This window comes from Geotrypetes seraphini, chromosome 3, assembly GCF_902459505.1.
Source record: "Geotrypetes seraphini chromosome 3, aGeoSer1.1, whole genome shotgun sequence".
Lineage (NCBI taxonomy): Eukaryota > Metazoa > Chordata > Amphibia > Gymnophiona > Dermophiidae > Geotrypetes > Geotrypetes seraphini.
Window position 1 is genome coordinate 142,377,972 of NC_047086.1, and position 25,941 is coordinate 142,403,912.

At 44.9% G+C, this 25,941-nt stretch overlaps 1 protein-coding gene across 2 annotated transcripts in view; it reads right to left on the minus strand.

Moving 5' to 3' along the window:
- Positions 1-25,941, minus strand: part of NRBP1 (nuclear receptor binding protein 1) — a 214,483-nt gene that overhangs the window by 162,645 nt on the left and 25,897 nt on the right. For both annotated transcript variants that reach the window (XM_033937868.1, XM_033937869.1), the window contains exons 5-6: positions 24,443-24,532; positions 8,512-8,552 (exon numbers count right to left, since the gene is read on the minus strand). In XM_033937868.1, coding sequence (XP_033793759.1) covers positions 8,512-8,552; positions 24,443-24,532 — 131 coding nt within the window. The remainder of the gene's footprint in view (positions 1-8,511; positions 8,553-24,442; positions 24,533-25,941) is intronic.

Consider the following 25,941-nt stretch of genomic DNA (forward strand, 5'->3'; position numbering starts at 1 on the left):
GAGGGGGTAGGAGAACGTCTCCGCCTCGAAGAGCCTCTAGGCGAGGTTCCCGGAGTCCGGGGAACGGGGGCACTCTCCCTTTTCCTCGGCGAGGAGTCACGGGAAACCCGTCTAGCAGGGGACCGGAGAAGCCTCGGGTTATCGAGGCGCAACTCCGACACCTGCAATGCCTCGCCCCCGAGCGGCGAGGAACGATCACGCCGCCGAGGAGAGCCCCGCGAACGCTTCGGCTTCCTCGGCCGGCGCCTCGTCCGAGGTCGAGTCGAGGGCGAGGAGCCCCGGGAGGACCTCGAGGAGGAGGAGGAGGAGGAGGAAATGTGTCGCACCCGCCGCATCTTGTCCCGGGGCCGCACGCTGCGCTCAGGCGGTGCCCCCGAGGCCGAGGTCGAGGGTAATACCGAGGCCGAGGTCGGTGGAGCCCCGATACCCGAGGCCGCCGAGGTCGGGGCCTCCGAGGTCGAAGCAGCCGGGGCCGAAGCCCGCTGCAGCTGTTCAAGGGCCCCCGACAGCTCCGACGAAATTAGAGCTCGAAGGAGGTCCTGAAAGGCCGGAATCCCGACGAAGGTCGGGAGTTCCGAGGTTGGGGCATGCTCCCTGGAGGGTGACCTCGGTCTCGAGTATTCCCTCGGGGCGTGCATGGCCAGAGTTTTAGGCGGGGCCGAGGATGACCCACCCGCCGCGGCAGGAGCCGAGGATGGCTTCTTAGCAGGCCCTGTAGGGGATGGAAAGGAGGACTTACCCGAGGCAGGTTTTGTCCCCGACGTCGACTTTGAGGTCGAGGGACGAGGCGAAGCCGAGGCCCCCGAGGTCGCCGAGGTCAAGGCCGGGGCCGAAGCCGAGGCCGACGTCGAGGCCTTCACAGGCGCGTGGTCAACAGCAAACAACTCCGCCATTCTCGCCCGTCGGCGGCGGAGAGCTCTGGGCTGGAAAGTTGAACAGCGGTCACAGGAGGCCGTAGGATGATCGGGCCCCAGGCAAATTATGCCCCACCGGTGGGGGTCAGTAATGGACAGCAACCGCTCACACCGGCTGCATTTCTTAAAGCCCGTCACAGGACGGGACATGAACAGAGAAACAGGCCGGGAACGACCGACGTCCCGCGGCCACGGCTGCCGGGAGCCCCCGGAGCCGAACGAAAAGTAAAATTTTATTTTTTTTTTTTTTGAAAAACGGATCGATAACGACATGAAAAACAAAAATATAAAGCACAGCGACTGAATAGAATCCAGATGCGGTGACAGAAAGGCAGGCAAAGGGAGTTCAAAATCCACAGGGCTTTCTGGCTCCGCGGAAAAAATTGAACTGAGGACCACGAGGTTGGATGCGCCCTCTAGTGGGCGAGAAGGCATGCACATGCATGGTGCAGTGTGTAAACTTGAAACTTCAATCAAGTTTGCTTGAAAAGCTGTCCGCGCTGGGGCTCCGTAGATGACGTCACCCACATGTGAGAATATGCTGCCTGCTTGTCCTGGGATAAAGAAGACACCTGGAAGAGAACCTAGTCCACTTTGGTTGATAACATTGCTAAGTGGCAAGTTTCCTGGATGCATCAAGAATTTGTCAAACAGGCTGAGAAAGATGCAAGCGAGATGGATTCAGCCCGAGAGAAACCAAGCTGTCAGGTGTAGTGATTGCAGATTGGGATATAGAAGTGATTCCTGATTCTGAGTAAGCAGAGTAGGAAATACTGGAAGAGGTATGGGCTCTCCGGAACTGAGTTGAAGTAGAAGGGAGAACCAATGTTGCCTGGGCCACTGTAGAGCAATGAGAATCATGGTAGCTGCTTTTCTCTTGAGCTTGAAAAGAGTTCTCAACATGAGAGGAATTGGAGGGAATGCATATAGAAACAGGCCCGTCCAATCCAAGAGAAAGGCATCGGCTTCCAGATGGAGAGGAGAGTAAAACCTGGAGCAAAACTGGGGCAACTGGTGATTGTGAGGAGCCACAAACAAGTTCACTTGTGGAGTGCCCCATTGAGCAAAGATGGACTGGAGAGTTGCAGAATTGAGAGTCCATTCGTGAGGCTGAAGAATTCTGCTGAGGTTGTCTGCTAGGGAATTCTTCTTCCCTTGAATGTAGACAGCCTTTAGGAAAAATTTGCAAGCGATAGCCCAAGTCCAGATTTTTTGAGCTTCCAGGCATAACAGAAGAGAGCCCGTGCCTCCTTGCTTGTTTATGTAGTACACTGCTACTTGATTGTGCGAAGGAGGAGGACTTGAGGGCAGAGAAGATGATGAAAAGCCTTGAGGGCATTAAACATTCCAATTGATATGAAATTTCCGTTCCTTGGCGGTCCAAAGCCCTTAAGTCTGAAGATAGTCCATATGAGCCCCCCCATGCATAAGGGGATGGGTCTATCGTGATGAGGGGGTAAATGAAAAAGGAGACCTTTGGATAGTTTGGAAGAGGTCATCCACCATCGAAGCGACTCCAGAACAGATGAGGTCACAGATATGTTGTGAGAGACAATCTATCACTTGAGACCACTGAGAAGCAAGGGTCCACTGAGGAGTGTGAAGATGTAGCCTTGCCAGTGGTGTCACATGGACAATGGAAGCCATGTGGCCTAGAAGAAACATCATGTACCTGGTAGAGATGGATTGAAGAGAAAGCAATTGCTGACAAAGGAGAATGAAAGCCTGAAGGCGATCATAGAAACATAGAAATAGACGGCAGATAAGGGCCACGGCCCATCTAGTCTGCCCACCCCAATGACCCTCCCCTACCTTTCTCTGTGAATAGATCCCATGTGTCTATCCCATTTGGCCTTAAAATCAGGCACACTGCTGGCCTCAATAACCTGAAGTGGAAGACTATTCCAGCGATCAACCACCTTTCAGTGAAAAATAATTTCCTGGTGTCCCCGTGCAGTTTCCCGCCCCTGATTTTCCACGGATGCCCCCTTGTTGCCGCGGGACCCTTGAAAAAGAAGATATCTTCTTCCACTTCGATGCGGCCCGTGAGATACTTGAATGTCTCGATCATGTCACCTCTCTCTCTGCGTTCCTCAAGTGAGTACAGCTGCAACTTATCCTCATATGGGAGATCCTTGAGTCCCGAGACCATCCGGGTGGCCATTCTCTGGACCGACTCCAGTCTCAGCACATCCTTACGGTAATGCGGCCTCCAGAATTGCACACAGTATTCCAGATGGGGCCTCACCATGGATCTATACAATGGCATAATGACTTCAGGCTTACGGCTGACGAAACTCCTGCGTATGCAACCTATGATTTGCCTTGCCTTGGATGAAGCTTGCTCCACTTGATTGGCAGTCTTCATGTTCTCACTGACGATCACCCCTAAGTCTCGTTCTGCTTCAGTTCTTGTTAGGATCTCGCCATTAAGGGTGTAAGTCTTGCATGGATTTTGGCTGCCCAGGTGCATGACTTTACATTTTTTGGCATTGAAGCTGAGTTGCCAGGACCTAGACCAGCGCTCCAGTAGGAGTAGGTCGTGCATCATGTTGTCGGACATTGAATTTATGTCTGTTGTGCTTTTGCCACTACATTGCTTAGTTTGGCGTCATCGGCGAATAATGTTATTTTACCTCGCAGCCCTTCTGCCAAGTCTCTTATAAAGATGTTGAATAGGATCGGGCCCAGGACCGAGCCCTGCGGCACTCCACTGATTACCTCCGTCATTTCGGAGGGGGTGCCGTTCACCACTACCCTCTGAAGCCTACCTCCAAGCCAGTTCCCAACCCATTTCGTCAATGTGTCGACCAATCCTATAGAACTCATATTGCTCAGCAACCTGCGGTGTGGTACGCTATCGAATGCTTTACTGAAGTCCAGGTATACGATGTCCAGGGACTCCCCAACATCCAGCTTCCTCGTCACCCAGTCAAAGAAGCTGATCAGGTTGGATTGGCAGGATCTCCCCTTAGTAAATCTATGTTGACGGGGATCCCGTAGATTCTCCTCGTTCAGGATCGTATCCAATTGACGTTTGATTAGAGTTTCTATTAGTTTGCACACTATTGATGCGAGACTCACCGGTCTGTAGTTTGCTGTCTCCATCTTGAAGCCTTTCTTGTGGAGTGGAATGACGTTAGCCGTCTTCCAGTCCAACGGGACGTTACCCGTACTAAGGGAGAGATTGAAGAGCGCGGGTAGCGGTTCCGCCAAGACATCACACAACTCCCTGAGCACCCTGGGGTGTAGGTTGTCAGGCCCCATTGCCTTGTTAACCTTAAGCTTTGACAGCTCGCAGTAGACACCGCTGGGTGTAAACTCGAAATTAAACGGGTCATCTGCATCAACCCTTGTCTGTAGCTGAGGGCCGAGTCCTGGCGCCTCGCGGGTGAAGACTGAGCAGAAGTATTCATTTAACAGTTGGGCTTTTTCCGAGTCCGCTTCTACATAGTCTCTGTCTGGTTTCCTAAGAAGTACTATCCCGCCTGAGTTCTTATTTCTGTCACTGAAATACCTGAAGAAGGATTTATCTCCTTTCTGGATGTTCTTCGCTAGAGACTCCTCCATGCGGAATTTGGCCTCCCTAACTGCTGTTTTGACGGCTTTTGACTTGGCCAGATAGACTTCCCTAGAGTCCTGTTTCCCTGATTGTTTGTAAGAGATGAATGGAAGAAGAAATGCTCTTATGAGAGTGGCGTCTAGGACTGCTCCAATGAACTGCAGATGTTGAGTTGGAAGATGTGATTTGGGGAAGTTGACTTCGAATCCTAGAGCCTGAAGAAAAGAAATGGTCCGAGATGTTGATTGGACCACTTCCTGAGAGGATACAGCCTTGATCAACCAGTCATCCAGGTAAGGGAAGACTTGAGGGCCGTGTGATCGAAGAGATATGGCCACTACAATCAGGCACTTCGTGAATACTCTGGGAGAAGATGCCAGGCCGAAGGGAAGAACCTTGTATTGATAATGACATTGATTGATTTGAAAATGGAGGTACTTCCTGGAAGCCGGATGAATTGGAATATGTGTATAGGCTTCCTTGAGATCCAGAGAGCTTAGCCAGTCATTCTGATTGAGAGGATAAAGCAGGGTGAGGGATAGCATCCTGATTTTCTCTCTGACTAGAAATTTGTTGAGAGTTCTGAGATCCAGGATGGGTCTCAGTCATCCTGTCTTCTTGGGAACCAAGAAGTAACGGTAGTATAATCCCTGCCCCTGCTGATTGATGGGAATTTCCTCAATGGCATTCAGCAGGAGAAGGGATTGAACCTCCTGTAGAAGAAGGGAGGACTGTGCAGGGTCCAAAACAGACTCTTTTGGAGGATGGTCTGGTGGCACGGTGTGAAAATTGAGAGTGTAACCTTGACGAATGATGATGAGGACCCAGAGGTCTGATGTTATGAGTTCTCAGCGAATTATGAAAACTTGAAGACAGCCTCTGATGGGCTGATGTGAAGTCTGCAGAATGGCGACATTAGCTATGCTCTGAAGAAACATGTCAAAAAAGCTGTGTAGATTTTTGAGGGGCAGTCTGTTTTTGCTGTTGTTGATGTGGTTGCTGTTGTCTCTGTCTCCTGGGTTGAGACTGAGCAGGAGTTGCAGGTTTTGCAGCAAACCTTCTCTGATATGAAGAGGCTGATCTGAAGGAGTGAGAATATGGTGGTTTCTTTTTGGGCTTTACCAGTGTCCCATCTGATCTCATGAGCAGACAACTTCTGGGTAGCTGTGTCCATGGAGGCACCAAAAAGCTCATCCCCCAGATAAAGTGCATTGGCTAACCTGTCCTGATGATTGACGTCCAGCTCAGAAACTCGAAACCAGGGTAGATGTTTCATGACCACTGACATTGCCGGAGTACGTGAGGTAAGTTTGAAGATATCATTGACCAAACGAACCATGTACTTACGGAGCTGAAGCAAGTCAGAAATGAAAATGTTGAAACGCAGGAAACTTACATTGTAGAAGATATTTTTGGAATGTGGCAACTTGTTTGACTAAATGCTTCATATAAAAAAGAAGTGAAAAGTGTAGCTGCTAGACTGGTTGGCTAACATAGCATTTTGGTATAGGCATTTGCCAAACTGGTCCATAGCCTTTCCCTCTCTGCTAGAGGGGGTACAGAGGAATACAAACTAGCCCCTGAAGATTTATTTAGGGTTGATTCCACCAAGAGAGACTCATGTGGGAGCTGTGGTTTGTCAAACCCAGGGATAGGGACCACTCTATATAGAGAATTCAGCTTGCGGGGGGGGGGGGGGGGCGCGACCACAGGGATGGTAAGTGGCATTTCTAGATTCTTGTAGAAGGTTTCCCTTAAGATATCATGGAGGGGAAGCTTGAGGATTTCCTTGGGTGGTTGATCGTAGTCCAAGGCATCCAGGAACTCTTTAGATTTTTTAGAGTCAGCTTCCAAGGGAATGGACAAGGTCTCAGACATTTCCTTTAGAAACCTGGAGAAAGATTATTTTTCAGACATCTTGAGAAGAGTGGCGAATGAATCTGCATCTGAAGAATCCTCCTCATCAGAGAGAACAGGATCTTATTCAGAATCTCCCCAGAGATCTGAATCCTGATTTGTCCGGGGACATAGAAACATAGAAATTGACGGCAGAAAAGGGCCATAGCCCATCGAGTCTGCCCATACCAATGACCCACTCCCTGATTCTTACTCTCCTAGAGATCCCACATGAATATCCCATTTTCTCTTGAAATCTAACACGCTGCTGGCCTCAATCACCCGCTGAGGCAGCTCGTTCCAATGATCGACCACCCTTTCGGTGAAGAAGTACTTCCTAGCATCACCCTGAAATTTCCCTCCCCTGATTTTCAGCGAGTATCCTCTGGTTACCGAGGGCCCTGTAAGACTGAAGATATCATCTTTCACCTCTATACGCCCAGTAATATACTTAAAGGTCTCAATCATGTCCCCTCTCTATTTGCACACTACAGTCAAATTCATTGTTGAGCTATCAACATTAGCTTTAAAAAAGAATTATTTTAGGTGTGAAAGTACTTTTTACCATCAAATCAAAAAGCACTCGGTGTCAAAGGCTCGAGATGTTTTAACTTCTCGGTGCCTTTCTGGACCGCACCGACATCATCTCAGGTGATGTTTGGGTTGAAGACTACCGGTGTCGGCTCCTTAGTAAGATGTGGTGGTACCGATGGAGACTCCTGTGCAGGTGCAACCAGTGTCGAAGGCTCAGACCAGACTAGCACCGAGGGAGACGGTGTCGACATGGGCAGAGTTTGAGTCGGCACCAGCAGTTGGAACTGTTCAAGTAATTCCTCTTGTAGCAACTCTTTAATCTGTTGCTTAAGAGTAAGCACCGGTACCGTTTGCTTTTTTGCTGGTACCTTCGGTGCGGCTCTACGCTCAGACGATGAGGAGGCCGATGTTGAGGTGCTCACTGAGATCGGAGCAGAGCATTTCTTGGGTCTCCTCGAAGTCAGCAGGACTTGGCTCATTGCTGTTTTGACCAAAGGCCCAGAGGGGATGGGGGAAGGCTTCTTAACCGGCTTACCCACTGAAGTGTTCGACACCGAAAATGGTTCCACCGATGTCAATTGGTGCGGTGTCGATTTGACGGGTGCCGCCATCGGCAGCGGTGTCAAATCTCTCTCCATTGTGACACTGAAGAGGAGACACTGTGAATAAGGCAGTTCTTGAGAGTCCTCTTCTGCAGAGACAAACTGCAGGAACAGGTTTCAGGACGGTGCTCGGGCCCCAAGCACTGGAAACACCAGTGATGCGGGTCAGTCATGGAGATGGGGCGAGCACAACATCCACATTTTTTTGAAACCCGTCTGCGGGCGGGACATTGAAGGGAAGACGGCCTCGGCTAAATTAAAATCCGAGGCCAAGGTGGTTGAACAGGCCCTGCTGAGCCGAACCCGCAAAAGAAAAAAAATGAAAATTTTTACTTTTTTTTTTTAATGAAAAAGGCTTTAATAAAAGGAAAAAGAAAACAGACATCAGAGATCTTCAAGAGCAGGAAGGCAGCAAGAAAAAAATTCAATCGCCATTGAAAAAGACAAGTCTTCTTACCTTTGCCGAAACTAAGGGACAATGCACCCTACATCGGGCAGGAAGGCACTCACGCATTCGCAGTTCTGGCTATTGCGATCTTTCTAAAGACTTAAAGTGGCAATGTACTTTTAAAGTGGTCCTTACCGGGGCTACGTTGGTGATGTCACCCATATGTGAGAATATGCTGCCTGCTTGTCCTGGGATAATTTGCATGACTATCTAACAAGATATTTACTAGCTGTAAGTTACTGTGGTATATACATCAAAAGGTGACACTACTTTAGACATGCCTTTTAAATCAAAGAAAAGTGCCTTGAATAGGACAAACTATTATGTTTACAAGTTGCAGAAAACTTCTGGTAAGTCTGGTTTTGCAGCACTGGTGGGCCTAAAATTTCAGACCTCCCACTGTTGAATCTATTCAGACTTTCAAGCCCTAAAGCATGTATTATAAATCCACACTATTTACAGATGTCATTTACCATAGTGCAAAGGTTGGGAAAGCAGTAAGTCAAGATAATAGGCACTCAACCATGAGCAAAAGTGGCCTAATGTTCCCATTACCTGAGAGCAGACAGGATCTGAGTGCACCATCGCTTCCATGCCTGCCAAAACAAATAGTAAGACATTTTACTTTCTCAACTTGAAAGAAAAATAAAAAAATTCCCCTACCTAATATAATTTCATTAACCTTAGAATTAGATCATTAAGGTACTAAAGATACCAAGACACACATTGCTCACATCCACTGTTAAATACTTTCTTGATGTTATAGGAATAGTTATTAATGTTAAATATTGAAGCATAAAGAAAATGTTGCCACTCCTTCATTAGAAAGGTAGAAAAATAGAAGCTAACATGGCAAATCAAGGATTTCCAAGATATTACCTCTCTGCAAAAAGCATATTATAAAATTTGAAGCAAAGTCCATTATAGCTGCTTATGAATTAGAATGGCAAAAAGTAGCAACCCCTTCATATGGCCTGAACAGCTGCCAGTAACATTAAAAGCTAAAAGCACTCTCAGGAGCAGATGAAAAAAACCTATGGGTAGCAACATGCAGATGGACAAATGCTGCATTAACCGGTTTGCACAGGAGTTAGTACACACAGTAGATATGAGCGCACAGCATTTTAAAAACATGCTAAAATATTAGCTATTCTGCCCAAATACTAAGTTTTAAAGTGAGCACAGCCCAAGAATTATGCCATTTTTTGAGGTGGCACTAGAATACCGTAATTATTTCAGCTAGAGAAGAAAGTCTATGCAGCTCTAAGCAAAGCCATTTTGTAGACCAAAAGCTTAACTACCACGTTCACTGGTAAGAACTTGTTTCTACAGGTTAAGATTAATCAGATCACTGTCCGCGTTTCTTGATAAATCATCATTAAATATTTTAATACATTCCCTAGTCATTTCTAAAATTGACTATTGCAATGCCCTATATAAAGGGACTACCTTAAAAGAAATACGTAGACTACAAATTCTTCAAAACACCGCAATAAAAATTATGAAAAGAAAAAAAATTTGATCATGTAACTCCACTGTTAAAGGAAAATCACTGGTTACCGGTAAACCATAGAATTACTTACAAAATAGCTTTTCTCACACATAAAATACCAGTAAATAAAGCCCAGCATTTTTAGAAAGATTTCTGATACCATACATTCCTGTAAAATCTCTAAGATCAGAAGATAAATCTTTGTTAGTAATTCCCTCATTAAAAATCATTTACTCAAGGAGGGATATGATCTTTTCTGTTACAGCTCCTCATATTTGGAACTTGCTTCCTTTCAACATAAGAGAAGAAAAATTACTTAATAAGTTTAAAGGCCTACTAAAATGTTGGCTGTTTAAGGACGCCTTTAACTGACCCATTCAAAATCATATGATCTCATTCTGGAACTTATTTGGACAAGGAACACTTAAGTAGAAATTAAGTGGGTAAGGTTCCCTAACCTTTTGTCTCCTCTCCCACCCTCTTTCTTTTATTTTGGAATTGTATTTAATCCAAAATTTTTTTTAGCCCCCTCCCCTCAATTGCATTTTTTGTCATAACTGTTTATATCCTGGTTGTTCGATCTTTTATTTTTTTCTATTTTTAATCTTTGTAAATCGCAGTGGATTTGGATATTGCGATCATATCAAATATTTTAAATAAACTTGGAACTTGAATACACTTGTCAAACTTGTGTGAATTTAAGAGGTTTAGGGCAAAAATGTAGGAAAGATATGCCTAAAACGCTGATAAAACTGTTTGATTCTCAAAAGGCATGACATTTATTTATTCTATCTGAAGTATCCACTCCTAAAAAGAGCACTTTTCAGGTGAGAGGTTTTGGTGAAGCAAATTCCACTAACTCAAAATATGGAGAAATAAAAAAAACATTATGGCAAAGAAAATTTCTAATATGGTGGCTAACATGCAGAAGCCCTTATTTATTTATTCATTCATTTTTGTAACCCGTCCTCCCCAGGAACCCAGAACGGGTTACAAGGATACATACACAAAGTTTTCAGAAACAGAGATAGTACATTAGAGTCAATAACATGATCAAAACACAAAGCTATAGACTCAATAACTTACAACTTATAAAGAATGTGACTAAAAACACATGCTTTGCAGAATCTAAGAAAATAAATCCTAGAGTCACGAATGGGTATTAACATATCTGCAGTGAACGGTAGAAGAACTGGTTAGTAGGCACAGATGTTCTGAGGTAAGGAACGTTGAAGCAAGGTCTGTCAAAGTTTGAGACCAGAATGATCCGGTCCATGAAACGAAGCATCTTTACTGCTTTCCGAAAGGTCAGTAGGTTATAAATTGTCCTAATGGCAGGAGGGAGTTGATTCCATAATTTAACGATATGATTTAGGAATATGATCGCTTTCGGGCTGTCTCCCGGTGGAGGCTGTTTGCTGGACTGTTGGAAAGTCTTAGTTCTCGTTGCGAACAGAGGGACCGCTGAGAGTGGTATATTGGGAGTTTCTTCGCTACATAAGTCAGGTGTCATGTCATGGAAGTGTTTTAACGTTAATACTAGTTGTTGTTTGAAGATATTGTGTCGTTGTATTGGGAATCAGTGGACCTGGCCAAGGTTTTTGTGAAATTAAGAGATTGATAGAACAATGCAAAGTTGGCAACCTGAAACAGGAGCACAATAGAAAAGTAGTACATGCCAAATTTCCTCTCTCTCAAAGCTTTGTTTTCTCCCCACAACAGTCTATGGAATCTGCAAATGCATTAAGCCATCGTCAATGAGGTTTTCCTGCCATTTCAGCACAGAAACAGTCCTAGCTTCTTCAGTAAGTGATCACCATAGTAAACTGAACGCTGACCTCATATCAGAGTATAAATGAGACACAAGAGCAATCATACCCTGCTTAATAGACTCTTCCAATGGAATTGGAGATCAGTCCTAAATTAGTTTTCTTCATTCTTACCGAAGCATACTTTTCAGGTTGTCTCTTTCACTTCAAATTCCCCATCATTCCCCCTTCACTGTGATATTCCACAGGGCTCTTTCTCCATCTTTTTAGTTCTCATATCCTCCTAATTCAGTCTCTTGATATTAGCTCCTACTATGCTTACATTATTTTACTTGTACATTACACCGATTTTAAAACCCTCAACTTTCAATCACTTCAAGACTGCCTTCATAATGTGGCACGGTGGCTCCAAGATCAATAGCTTGAACTGAACTCAGCAAAAAGAGTGGCTTCCTGGATTTCAGGCTCTCTGCCCCACCAATTCTCATATACACTCACTGTCTGGTAATTGTCTCATTCTTCAAGTACTTGGGAGTGACTAGACATGTCACTCTCAGATCATTACTGTATTGAAGTCAGGTGGGTTTTTTTCGCTCTGTCAACTTATAATCATGAGAGACTACCCTGAAATGGACTAGCTCCACATTCTATTATGCCTATTTTCTCAATATAGTAATGTTTATTCCGACATTACCCAATTCAACTTAAGACCAAGCCCTACAAAACACTGTGGCTTGTATTATGTCATACAAAACGTCCAGAACATGTAATATTGTGCACAGGATTAAAATGTAAGATCCTTTAACCTTCAAAAGCTAGAGGAAAATTTGATTACCTAGGCTCTTACTATTCCTTATACCTCCACCCGCTGACTCTACTTGCTGAAGATCACAAGCTTGCCCTTCCTCCTCCCTCATAAGCTAAATGGGAATCAATGCAACTGTGCTTTTTCTTCCTCCCCTCTTTGGAGCTCTGCCTCACTCACAGATCCAAAAGCTGAGTTGGGGGGGGGTTGTTTGTTTTATATTTTTATATGTATTGCAATTTTGAGTTACATTTTCAAGTAATTCACTTGAACACAAGAAACATGAATCAAGGAAAATCTCTAACAAGAAAATCTCTGTACGGCAACCCCTCCAGCGCCTTAACCTTTTTAGTCGCTCTTCTCTGGACCCTTTCAAGTAGTACAGTGTCCGTCTTCATGTACGGCGATCAATGCTGGACACAGTATTCCAGGTGAGAGTGTACCATGGCCCAGTACAGCAGCATGATAACCTTCTCCGATCTATTTGAGATCCCTTTCTTAATCATTCCTAGCATTCTGTTCGTCCTTTTCACCGCCACTGCGCATTTCGCGGACAGCTTCGACTTGTCGACCAGTACTTCCAAATCTCTTTCCTGGGGTGGGGGTCTCTCCAAGTACCTCCCCAGACATCCTATATTCGTGTATAAGATCTTTGTTACCGACATGCATCATCTTACACTTATCCACGTTGAACCTCATTTGCCATGTTGCGGCCCATTTCTCGAGCGTGTTTATGTCACGTTGCAGATCTTCACAATCCTCCTGCGTCTTCACTACTCTGAATAACTTAGTATCGTCTGCAAATTTAATCACCTCACTCATGCCAATTTTCAGATCATCTGAGACTTGAGAAGACTCACAATGACCACATCAGAATAGCCTTTTGTTCTAGCACTGCAGATCAATAGCCGTGCAGTAAGTAGAGGTGCTCGGTTCCCCGACTCAAATTGTTTCCAGAAAAACAGAATCACCAATTCATGAGAGTAAAACCAGCCCCTTTTCCATTTTGCTATTCGGGCTTTCCCTCTATCCGAGTCCTACCATCTAATGTAACTTCCTTTTCACGAAACAGGAAATTATACCAGAAGAAAGGACTTCGGCAAAAGGAATGCCTAAGCGGGCCTGGGCGAGCAGATAGGCAGCAAGGTGAGCCCGTATCTCCCTGGCTTCTTTTCTTTTGCCTTTTATTTTTTTACTGGCTACTCCTTCACAGAATCGATCCCATCACCTCCCCCCAACAGCATTTATCTAATTCATTGCCCCCACATCTACCTTTAATTCAATGTAAAAGTTGTGCCAAGCAGTGATAGCAAATTGATTCACAGAGCTACCCTGTCACTAGTTCCAGCATCTTCTCTCCATTGTGGCTGCCCCAGTGGAAACAGTTAGACAAGTTCCTGTTCAACCGGAACATACGCAAGTAAGGCTTGTCTGTTAAAGCAGTGGTCTTTGATCTAAGGGCTGCCGCGGGAGCGGACTGCTTGGCACAATGGACCACTGGTCTGACCCAGCAGCGACAATTCTTATTTTCTTATGTTGTCACTAAGGGCAGGGCTCAGTGAAGAGAAGACGCCAGAAGCAGTGGCAGGAGAGCTCTGTGGATCGCTAGATTCACTACTGCCAACAGCAACAAATTTTAAAACAAAATAAAGGTAAATGGACTTGGGGGATGAGGGCAAAATGGGGAGAACATAAGAATTGCTGCCGCTGGGAAAGACCAGTGGTCCATCGTTCCTAGCAGTCCACTCCTTAGGTCAAAGGCCAGCACCCTAACTGAGACTAACCCTACCCGAGTACGTTCCGGTTCAGCAGGAACTTGTCTAACTTCGTCTTGAACCCCTGGAGGGTATTTTCCCCTACGACAGACTCCGGAAGAGCGTTCCAGTTTTCTACCACTCTCTGGTTGAAGAAGTACTTCCTTACGTTCGTACGGAATCTATTCCCTTTCAATTTTAGAGAGTGCCCTCTCATTCTCCCTACTAAGTCTATTCCCTTCAGTACCTTGAATGTTTCGATCATGTCCCCTCTTAATCTCCTCTGTTCAAGGAAGAAAAGGCCCAGTTTCTTTAATCTTTCAATGTACGGCAACTCCTCCAGCCCCTTAACCATTTTAGTCGCTCTTCTCTGGACCCGTTCGAGTAGTTCTGTGTCCTTCTGTTCGCCCTTTTCACCGCCGCCGCACATTGCGTGATTCTTAGGACGTCCCATTCGAGGTCTGTAGTTATTAAAACCAACTCCAAATTCATCACTTGTTACTTTCACATCACTAAGACCTGCTTTGTTAAAAACTTGGTTACAAGCCTGTACACCAATACTTTTTGTCAAAAGGGAAATAACATCTCCCAAACCTAATGTATATCCTGCTGTAAGCTTCTCAAAAAGTGCAGTCCAACCACTCACCCCTTGAGCACACTTCTCGTACTGTGGCCCAACATATAGGATACCTTATGCCAATTAATAGACACAGAAATGTATTTTCATAAAAATAATATTTACTCAATTTATATCAAATTAAACTTGAGCTTAAAATTAGAATTAAAAATGCCAATTAATTATATGCATTACATGCATTCCCATAAACCGTCTGTGTGGGGGAGATGTATCACCCATGAGACAGAGTTGTTCATGCATGTGGAGAATGTCTCCACTTGAAAAAGGGCATCATAGTTGCTTATATACTATTAAAATGATTAGCGATACTTCACTTTAGTCTTCCAATGTTCAGCTACCACGTCACCTTAAAAGGCAGGTCTTATTTAAACAAAGACATTCCTCAGGTTCTGAACAGACAAAAAGTTTTACAAAGTATAAACTTAAATATATATTTCTATTACAGTAATTTCTAAAACATTCTAAATCTGTATTTATATTACATAAAACTATTATAATGTATATATATTCTTAAAAGAACGCCTCAGCACCACTTAAGCTGACAATTTACCAAAGAAATGCAAACCTTATTTCTAGAAAGAAAAGTCATGCATTTGGGCTGCAAAAAACAGAGGGAATGGTACATTTTAGGGGGTGAAGAACTTATGTGCACGACGAAAGAGCGGGACTTGGGTGTGATTGTATGTGATGATCTTAAGGTTGAAACAGGTTGAAAAGGACACGGCGAAACCTAGAACCTAGAAGGAAGCTAGATTGCATGGGGAGAGGTATGGCCAGTAGGAAAAAGGATGTATTGATGCCTCTGTATAAGACTCTGGTGAGAACTCATTTAGAATATTGTGTACAATTCTGGAGGCCGCACCTTCAAAAAGATAAAAAAAGGATGGAATCGGTCCAGAGGAAGGCTACTAAAATGGTGTGTGGTCTTCGTGATAAGGCGCATGGGGACAAAGATCTCAATCTGTATACTTTGGAGGAAAGGCGGGAGAGGGAAAATATGAAAGTTGTTTAAATAACTGTATAATATAAATGTGCATGGGTCGAGTCTCTTTCATTTGAAAGGAAACTCTGCAATGAGAGGGCATAGATGAAGTTAAGAGGTGATAGGCTCCAGAGTAATCTGAGGAAATACTTTTTTACAGAAAGTGTGGTAGATGTGTGGAACAGTCTCCCGGAAGAGGTGGTGGAAACAGACTGTCTGAATTCAAGAGGGCCTGGGATAGGCATGTGGGATCTCTCAGAGAGAGAAAGAGATAATGGTTACTGTGGATGGGCAGACTAGATGGGCCATTTGGCCTTTATCTGTTGTCATATATCTACGTTTCTATCTTTTAACCAGTACCCTTCTTATATAGTCTTAAAGAATGAATCACCCAGCTCTTTCTCTGACCAATGAAGATTTTCCTTGGAAAACTGACATTTACAGACACTCACTTATTTCTCTGCCTCCTGGAAAAACTAACAGTTTTGTCACAACAAAATTAACTAATTTCTTCTCAATACCTTTGAACACATTTTTTCTATACTCAGACCAGTTTTTGAACAGAAAATATTCTTAAATTAGAAAGCATTATATTTTTAAATTTAAGTCTTTATCCCTAACCCAGGCTGGGTCAAATAAGAACATAAGAACTGCCATCTCCGGATCAGACCTTTGGTCCATCAAGTCCGGCGATCCGCACACGCGGAGGCCCTGCCAGGTGTACACCTGGCATAATTTATAGTCCACCATATCTTTATATGCCTCTCTTAAGGAGATATGCATCTAGTTTGCTCTTGAAGCCTAGGACGGTAGATTCCGCAATAATCTCCCCTGGGAGGGCATTCCAGGTGTCAACCACTCTCTGAGTGAAGCAGAACTTCCTGACATTAGTCCTGAACCTGTCCCCCCTTAGCTTCATTACATGTCCTCTAGTCCGTGTCAAATTGGACAATGTAAATAATCTTCTCTGCTCTATTTTGTCGATTCCTTTCAGTATTTTGAAGGTCTCGATCATATCCCCACGCAGTCTCCTTTTCTCAAGGGAGAACAATCCTAATGTTATAAGTCTATCCTCGTATTCCAGTTTCTCCATACCCTTCACCAGTTTTGTTGCTCGTCTCTGCACCCTCTCCAGCAGTTTTATATCCTTCTTTAGGTAGGGAGACCAATGTTGGACGCAGTATTCCAAGTGTGGTCTGACCATTGCCCTATAAAGCGGCATTATAACTTTCTCCGATCTACTCGAGATTCCTTTCTTTATCATGCCCAACATTCTATTTGCCTTCTTTGCCGCTGCCGCACATTGTGCCGACGGCTTCAGGGTCCTATCTATCAGTACACCCAGGTCCTTTTCTTGTTCACTCTTCCCCAGAGTTGCACCTGACATTGTATACTCGTATTCCTTATTCTTATTGCCTAAATGCATAACCTTGCATTTCTCCACATTGAACTTCATCTGCCATTTCTCCGCCCATGTTTCTAACCTACACAAGTCGCTCTGGAGTTCCTCTCTATCCTCCTGCGTTCTGATTGCCCGGCATAGTTTTGTATCGTCTGCAAACTTGATGATCTCACTGGATGTTCCTTCCTCCAGGTCATTGATATAAATATTAAAAAGGATCGGCCCAAGTACCGAGCCCTGGGGTACACCACTAGTCACTTTCTCCCAGTCGGAGAACTTCCCATTTATGCCCACTCTCTGCTTTCGGTTTTCCAGCCATTTGCCTATCCATCTTTGTATATCTCCCTCTATGCCATGGCTTTGTAGTTTCCTGAGAAGTCTTTCGTGTGGAACTTTGTCGAACGCTTTCTGGAAGTCCAAGTATATTATGTCCACCGGCTTCCCACTATCAATTTGCTCGTTCACGGTCTCAAAAAATTGGAGTAAATTCGTCAAACATGATTTCCCTTTCCTGAATCCATGTTGACTGGGTTTCATCAAGTCGTGTGCGTCCAAGTGCCGGACTATGCTATCCTTGATCAGTGCTTCAACCATCTTGCCGGGGACAGACGTAAGACTCACAGGCCTATAGTTGCCCGGTTCCCCTCTCGATCCTTTTTTGAAAATTGGCGTGACGTTTGCTATCCTCCAGTCGTCCGGTATCTGTCCAGTTCTGATTGTCAGGTTTGCAAGTTTTTGCAATAACTCTCCGATTTCAACCTTCAATTCCTTTAAGACTCTCGGGTGAATTCCATCCGGTCCAGGGGATTTGTCACTTTTAAGTTTGTCGATCTGATAGTATATCTGGTCTAAGTCCACTTCAACTGTGGTGAGGCTGTCTTCTATTTCTCCTGCAACACTTTCTCCGCTTCAGGTATTGTTGAGGTGTCCTCCTTCGTAAAGACGGACGCAAAGAAGGAATTTAGTTTGTCTGCGATTTGTTTATCTTCCTTGATGTACCCTTTTCGTCCCTCGTCGTCCAGGGGTCCCACTGCCTCTTTTGCAGGTTTTTTCCCTTTCACGTATCTAAAGAAGGGCTTGAAATTTTTGGCCTCCTGGGCTATTTTTTCCTCATATTCCTGTTTGGCATCCCTCACCGCCTTGTGACATTTCTTCTGATCATCTTTATGTTTGTTCCAGGCTTCGGTTGTCTTTATGCATTTCCATTTTTTGAAAGAGTCCTTCTTTTCTTTTATGGCTTCCTTCACCTGTATGGTAAGCCATGCCGGTTCTCTTTTGCTCTTTGTTCTCCGATCTTTGGAAATCCTCGGAATGTAGAGATCTTGTGCTTCTGTGATAGTATTTTTCAGTAGGGACCATGCCTGATCTACCGTTTCAAGTTTGTCCATCATCTTCTCGAGTCGTTTTTCTACCATGGCTCTCATGCGATCGTATTTACCCTTTTTAAAGTTTAAGGTGGTGGTTAAGGTTTTGGCATGTTTCCCTTTCCCGATGTCAAGTTTAAAGTTGATTACATTGTGATCACTCGTTCCCAGTGGAACCATGACTTCCACTTCTGTTATTGGTCCCGTGAGGCCATTTAGGACCAAGTCCAAGGTGGCGTTGCCTCTTGTCGGCTCTTTTACCATTTGTTCCAGGAAGCAATCCCCTAGCACCTCCAGGAACTTGGCCTCCTTGCCGCAGTTGGAGGTTGCTAGTTTCCAGTCTATCCCTGGGAAATTGAAGTCTCCCAATATAATTACATTGCCTGTCTTGCATTCTTGTTTGATTTCCTCCATCATTTCTGAGTCAGTTTCCTCCGCCTGTCCTGGGGGACGATAGTAAAGGCCAATTTTCGTATCTGCGCCATATTGACCAGGAATTTTGATCCAGAGTGACTCAAGCTTCTCTTTCATTTCTGTTGTAACCAATTCAACAGAATCTATTCCCTCCTTAACATATAGAGCAATACCTCCACCTTTCTGTCCTACTCGATCTCTTCTATACAGTTTGTATCCCTGTAGTAGAGAGTTGCGCGGGGACAGAAATCCCACCCGTCCCCACCCGTCCCCGCCAAAATCCCACCCATCCCCACCCGTCCCCGTGAGGAATCCCTCCGTCCCCACCCGTCCCCGTGAGGAATCCCTCCGTCCCCACCCGTCCCCGCGAGGAATCCCCTCCGTCCCCACCCGTCCCCGCGAGGAATCCCCTCCGTCCCCACCCGTCCCCGCGAGGAATCCCCTCCGTCACCATCCTTCCCTATAAACTTCAGAAATAGTTATTTTATTTAATTATGCTACTGAATTAAAGGCTCTGGTAGAGACCCATTTACAAATAAGCAAAGAGACTATTAATTTGGAAATATTAATTGGGAAGAATACATACTTTGTAAATGGGTTTCTACCAGAACCTCTAATGTAAATATAAAATATAAATACTCAGCTGATGAGAACCCACAAACTGTCAGCTGAGGACTTCCTTTGCAGTTGGCCTGGGGTCCCTTTTGCCAAGCTTGGCAGGCAGCAGTAGCGTCCCTGAGTCACAGATGCTGGCACCTCAGTGGCTCATGGATGCTGCCAGCGACTGCTGCGCTTGGTGGAGGGGAGTTCTGACCATCTCTAGAGGAGGTCCTCTGCTGGCGGTGCTTGGGGATCCCCACCAGTCACAGCAAGGGCCAACAAGTACTTCAACACTGTAGAAATAAAACCAGAAATGCATTTCCTTTTCTTTTGAACACAAAACAAAGATATCTGCCATATACATTTCCCAAGGCAGATGACTCTATGCAATGTCACCTCGGTAACAAAATACAAAAATAGACAAATACACCCCCTCCCTTTTTACTAAACCACAATAGTAGGTTTTAGCACAGGGAGTTACGCTGAATGCCTCGCGCTGCTCTCAATGCTCATAGGCTCCCTGCGCTAAAAAACAATATTGCGGTTTAGTAAAAGGGAGCCATAGTGCAAAATATAGACAACAGATATAAATTCTCAAAACAGACACATTTTGATCACTAAATTGAAAATAAAATCATTTTTCCTACCTTTGCTGTTTGGTGATTTCATGAGTCTCTGGTTGCACTTTCTTCTTCTGACTGTGCATCCAATCTTTCTTCCTTTCTTTCAGCCTCCTGTATGTTTCCTCTCCTCCAGACCTCATTCTCTCCCCCAACTTTTTCTTTCTGTCTCCCTGTTCCCCCTTCTTTCTGTCTCTCTGTCTGCCCCCTTTCTTTCTTTCTCCGTGCCCTCCCCCAAGCCACTCGGTTTGCTGCCACCGCCATCGGGGAATAGTCCCCAAGCCACCGCTGTCCCAAGCTTTCCCTGCAGAAGCGTCGCGCTGACCAGCATTCCGCTCCCTGACGTCAATTCTGACGTAGGAGAGGAAGTTCCGGGCCAACAAGGCATTTCTCCTCATTCCATCCAGCCTGAGCCCCATCTCTCCTTGATCCAGCATTTCCCTTCTGTGTCTGTCAGAATTACCATTCCACCTATTTTCCAGCATCACCCTTCTTTGTGTCCATCTCACCTATATCCCTATCTCCCCACTTTTTCAGAATCTTCATTTGTCTCTGTCCTTGTCTTTACCCCATATTCACCATTTGCCCTTTCAATGTCTTTATCTCCCCCCCCCCCACACACACTTTTTCAGCATTACTTCTATGTCTCTATTTCACCTCCTCTTCATGTCCCCTCTGTATCTCTATCCTTATTCAGAAGGTCCTGCTTACCCTTTCTCTTCTTTGTGTCACTATCTCCATTTTCAGCTTTCCCCCTTTTTCCTTTGTTAATGCACCCTGTAGCCAGAATCTTTCCACCCTCTCTCCACTCCGGCCCAGCCCAGTATGAAATATTTCCTTTTGTTTCTCTCCCCTCTCTCTTCTCCTCCCTCACCCACGAGTCCTGCATCTGGCCCTCTCCCTTCTACCTGCACCTGGCAACACCCCCCTGCTCTCTTAAGCAACTCGTCAGCAGCGGTGATCAAGACAAGCTGCCGACATCGAGGCCTTCCCTCTACGAGTCCCACCTTTGTGGAAAAAGGAAGTTGAAACAAGCGGGACTCGCAGAGGGTAGGCCCCGACGCCAGAAGCTTGTGTCGATCGTTGCTGCTAAGTTGCCGAAGAGAGCCGCAGGTAGAAGGGAGAGGGAGATAGGAAGGCTGTAGAAGCTCCGGAGCATGACACCGAACCCGGCCAGGATGATTTCTTTTTCAGGCTGCTGCTGCCGCTACCATCCCCCACCCGAAATGACAAAAAACAGCCTAATGCCCGCGTCGGGAAATAGCCATGCTGAGCAGTGAGCTCAGCACGTACACAGATGAAAGCCTTGCTTGCTGATTGGTCCGGCGGCACGGTGGGGCGGGGCCGCCGGACCAATCAGCAAGCAAGGCTTTCATCTGTGTACGTGCTGAGCTCACTGCTCAACATGGCTATTTCCCGACGCGACGCCAGACTTGCATCGCCAGAATTTAGGTAGGTTGTTTTCATCCCCGTGGGAGTCCCGTGGGCAAGGGGGCGTCCCCGTGGGAGTCCCGTGGGTCAGGGGGGCATCCCCGTGGGAGTCCCGTGGGCCAGGGGGCGTCCCCGTGGGAGTCCCGTGGGCCAGGGGGGGAACCCGCGGGATCCCCGCGGGACCCGCGGGATCCCCGCGGGACCCGCGGGATCCCCGCGATCCCCGTTCCCGTGCAGACCTCTACCCTGTAGTACTGTGTCCCATTTGTTTTCTTCATTCCACCATGTTTCTGTTATGCCAATGATATCCAATATGTCTTGTCTTGCTATTGTCTCTAGTTCCCCCATTTTGTTACCTAGACTTCTAGCATTCGTATACATACATCTAAGTTCCCTTCGTGTTACCTTTTTGGACCTTCTACTCTTGGCCGTCCCTATAGTTTCAATTACGGTATCCTTTACTGCTCCTGTGTTATCACCATTGTTTGCTGTGTGGTCGTCCCCTCCTGTGTCTGAGTTGTCCCTTCCTGCTTTTTCTCCCTTATTGGCTGTGAGGTCGTCTTCTCTTGTGTAGGAGTAGTAGTCCTTGGCTTCTTCGTCGGGGCATCCTGCAATCCGTACCATCGACCGGTGGTCGACTGTCGGCTTTCCCCTATCTTTCAGTTTAAAGCCTTCTCGATTGCCTTCTTCATGTTGCCTGCCAAAACTTTTGCTCCTTCCTTGTTGAGGTGTAGTCCGTCCCTTCTGTAGTACTTGCTTTTTCCCCAGAACGCCGTCCAGTTGCGCACGAAGTCAAAGCCTTCTTCTTCGCACCATCGTCTCATCCAGGCGTTGATTACTTGCAATTCCCCTTGTCTCTTTCCATCCGCTCTTGGTACTGGGAGGATCTCAGAGAAGGCCACCTTCACCTCCCTGATCTTCAGTTGTCTTCCGAGTGAGCGGAGCTGGCCCTTCAGCTCTTCCCTGTCATACTTCCGCCCGCTCACATCATTTGTTCCCACGTGGATAAGCACAGCGGTGTCCTCTCCCCCTGCGCCATCTATGATCCTGGAGATCCTGTTGGTCACATCCTTCACTCTTGCTCCAGGCAGACAGGTGACGACTCTGTCCTCTCTTCCTCCTGCGGTGTGGCTGTCCACATGTCGTATAATGGAGTCGCCTACGATGATCCCCATCTTCTTTATTCGGGAGTTCCTTGGGGGGCGTAGGTCCACGTCCTTGGAGTAGGGCCAGTCTTCTTCCTCCAATGATACTCTTGAAATTGTTTCCTGTTCTTTGGGTGGGGCGATGTCTTCCTGTGCTCTCACTATTCCTCCTGGTGTGCGGTTGTCTCCTACCTCGTCTTCGGTTTCTTCTGTGTTTGCATGGGTGTCTTCTCTCCTCACATGGGTTTCCTGAGTACAGTTTTCCAGCCCTGGGGTCTCTACGTGGTGCTGATGAGCTTCCTCTATGAACATTTCTAGTTCCTTGACCTCGTCGTTTGGGCTGTACTCCACTAGAATCTTCTCCTGTGCTCGGATTCTGTCTTCGAGTTCCATCACTGTTCCTTCCAATAGTCTTACCTGACATTTCAAGCTATTCATCTCCATGCATCGATTGCAAATGTATGCCTGGATCCCCGAAGGGAGGTAGTCATACATATTGCAGCCGATACAGAAGACCGGAAAGCTCACCTTCTGACTTCCTTGGGCTTCCATTTCTTGCTTCCCTTGTGTGTGCTTGTGTCCCTTGCCTGCTGCTTCCTTATGTTGCTTGCCTTGCTGTCTCTTTTGTGTGTGCTGTCTCCGCTCTACCTCACCTTGATTGTATGTGTGGGTTTGTTCCCTCTCTTCCTTCTTGAGCCTCTTGGAATGTCCAGTGTCTGAAATCAAGCCTCAAGGACCAAGAATCTCCATGGCAATAACAGAGAGCTGGCCAAGGTCAGCTAAGGTCAAACCCCATATGCTTGGAAAATCCAGCTCATCTGGATGTTCCAAGTTTAAACCTCCTAAAATATCTATAAATTTTTTAGTTGAATATCACACATACAATCATCTTCCATTCTCTCTTGGATCCAAGACATATATACATTCATATTTCCCATATTCAATAATTATTAAAGCACATATAAGAGATTAAGATACAGACATCCTTTATCTACCAAGTAATTGAATGCAAGATCATATATCTTCATTATAACAAGACAGACCAGAAGCCTCGAGGCTCTTGTTACCAATCCCATCTAGAATACTTTGGTCTAATGACCAACATTTGCTAATCATTCCATCACTTAACTATTAATACACGAAGACAATACATTTTTTCAGTCGTGACCCCCCAATTGTGGAATTCCTTGCCAATCTACTTAAGGGAAGAAATAAATATTGACGAGTTAAGAATCAGTTGAAATGTTTTCTTTTTAAAGATGCTTTTGACTACTAGACATCATAAAAACAAAAACAAACAAACAAACAAAAAAACCCCACCCCAAAAAACCTCCTTTTGTAAAAACAAAAAACACGTCCTTTTGTAATTTTCCTCGATTGTCTCATTTGCCTCCAATTATTGTATTTCTATACTGGTCCTGTCTGTCTTGAAAGTCATATATTTGCTATATGAACTTTTATTCCCCTGTATATTGTTAAACTGTTTTTAGAATTGTGCATCGCCTAGAATTTATAATTAGGCGATCAATCAAATTTAAATAAACTTGAAAATAAATAATAAACTTGAACATAGTAGTTTAAACAAAGAACCACTGAAAACACGAGAAAGTATCCTTTAGTTACAAGCCTGAAAACAAAGAGCAAGAACTCAGGATTTTCACCTCACCTTCTTAAAATGTCAGTGCACTTAATCTTTCTTTATATCCTGCTTAACCAACAAATTACACAATTATACTGTATATTATAATTCACTTTTTCCTCTCTCTATATAATATCCTGATCCTTTGTTAATTATCCTTACATGGATTTTTTTATTATGTTTTCTTATAAGACACACTTTTACACTGTCCATGAAAAGGTCTCTCACACCCTGCTATTTGATCTGCACTGCTCCCACTAAACCATGCCACATCTCACCCTCTGGACAAGGGTAGAAGTTGTTCTTCAACACCCCAGACAAGGTTTGGGAAGCCCTGCTCTTAGCTGCAAGAATAATACCTAAATATGGAAAAACAGTCATTAAGAGTCATCAATACATGAAAGCATACACTACTGTTAAGTAGTAACGTACCTTCTCATTCATAGTTTTGTGATTCTTTTTAGTCTTCTTTAGGAACTGTTTCAAGCTTCCTGAAGACATATATTCTGTGATAAATATAACCTGCAAAGGAAAGAGAATCATAATCCAAAGCCAAACAACCTGTATACATAGTACATCAATTCTCCCTTTCTACATTATAAAAATGCTGATCAAAGTCAAAATACACTATATTAAAAGAAAGTACATTCAATAAGAAATTTGTCCACCTGCAAATTAGAAAGTCATCTAGCTTTATTTACAAAAGTTGTTTTTGGGTTTTGCTTGTTTAACTTGCAGTTTTAAAAGTATTTGTATTGTGAAGCCGAGCCATCGTTGACATATCTTATGTACTTAACATTGGCAGAAGATACTGAGGGGAAAAAAGGCAGGGAAGAAACAAGAGACAAATTACAGGAGTCAACTAACCCAGAAGAGGAGGTTAGAAAGATTGTAGCAAAAGAGAAGACACCAAAGACCGAAGCACAGGGAAAAGAAATGAAGACGACAAAATGCCAGGATCTAAACTGCATATATACTAATGCAAGGAGTTTAAGTAACAAAATGGGGGAACTAGAAGCCATGGCCAATGCAGAGGACATAGACATCATTGGAATCTCTGAAACGTGGTAGAATGAGGAAAACAAATGGGATACAGCACTGCCGGGGTACAAGCTCTATCGCTGGGATAGGTCAGATCAGAAAGGAGGAGGAATAGCCCTATACGTAAAAGAAAGCATACAATCGACAAGAATGGACACAGCGGAGATGATCAACAAACTGGAATTGCTATGGGTTAAAATACCGGGTAGGAAAGGGCATGAAATAAAGATGGGCCTATACTATCGTCCACCCGGGCAAACCGGAGATAGCGATAAAGAAATGGATGCCGAGATGAAGCGAAAATGCAAAAGCGGTTACACAGTTGTTATGGGAGACTTCAACTATCCTGGGATAGACTGGAGTCTTGGAAGCTCAAGATGCACTAGGGAGACAGAATTCCTGGAGGCTATACAAGATTGCTTCATGGAGCAGCTTGTTAGAGAACCGACGAGAGGAAATGCCACTCTGAATTTAATCCTAAATGGACTAAGGGGACCTGCAAAGGAAGTGGAAGTAGTGGGACCGTTGGGAAACAGTGATCATAATATGATCAAGTTCAAGGTTGAAGTAGGCATACCAAACGGAAAGAGAACCATAGCGACATCTTTCAACTTCAGGAAAGGAAACTATGAAGCAATGAGGGAAATGGTAAAGAAGAAACTTAGGAACACTTCCAAAAAATGGCAAACAGTAGAACATGCCTGGTCTTTTTTCAAAGACACGGTGAGCGAGGCACAAAATCTGCACATCCCCAGATTCAGAAAGGGGTGCAAAAAAGGTCGAACAAAAGACCCAGTATGGATGACTAAAATAGTGAAGGAAGCGATAGGCAATAAGAAAAATTCATTCAGGAAATGGAAAAAGGACAAAACTGAAGGGAACCATAAGGA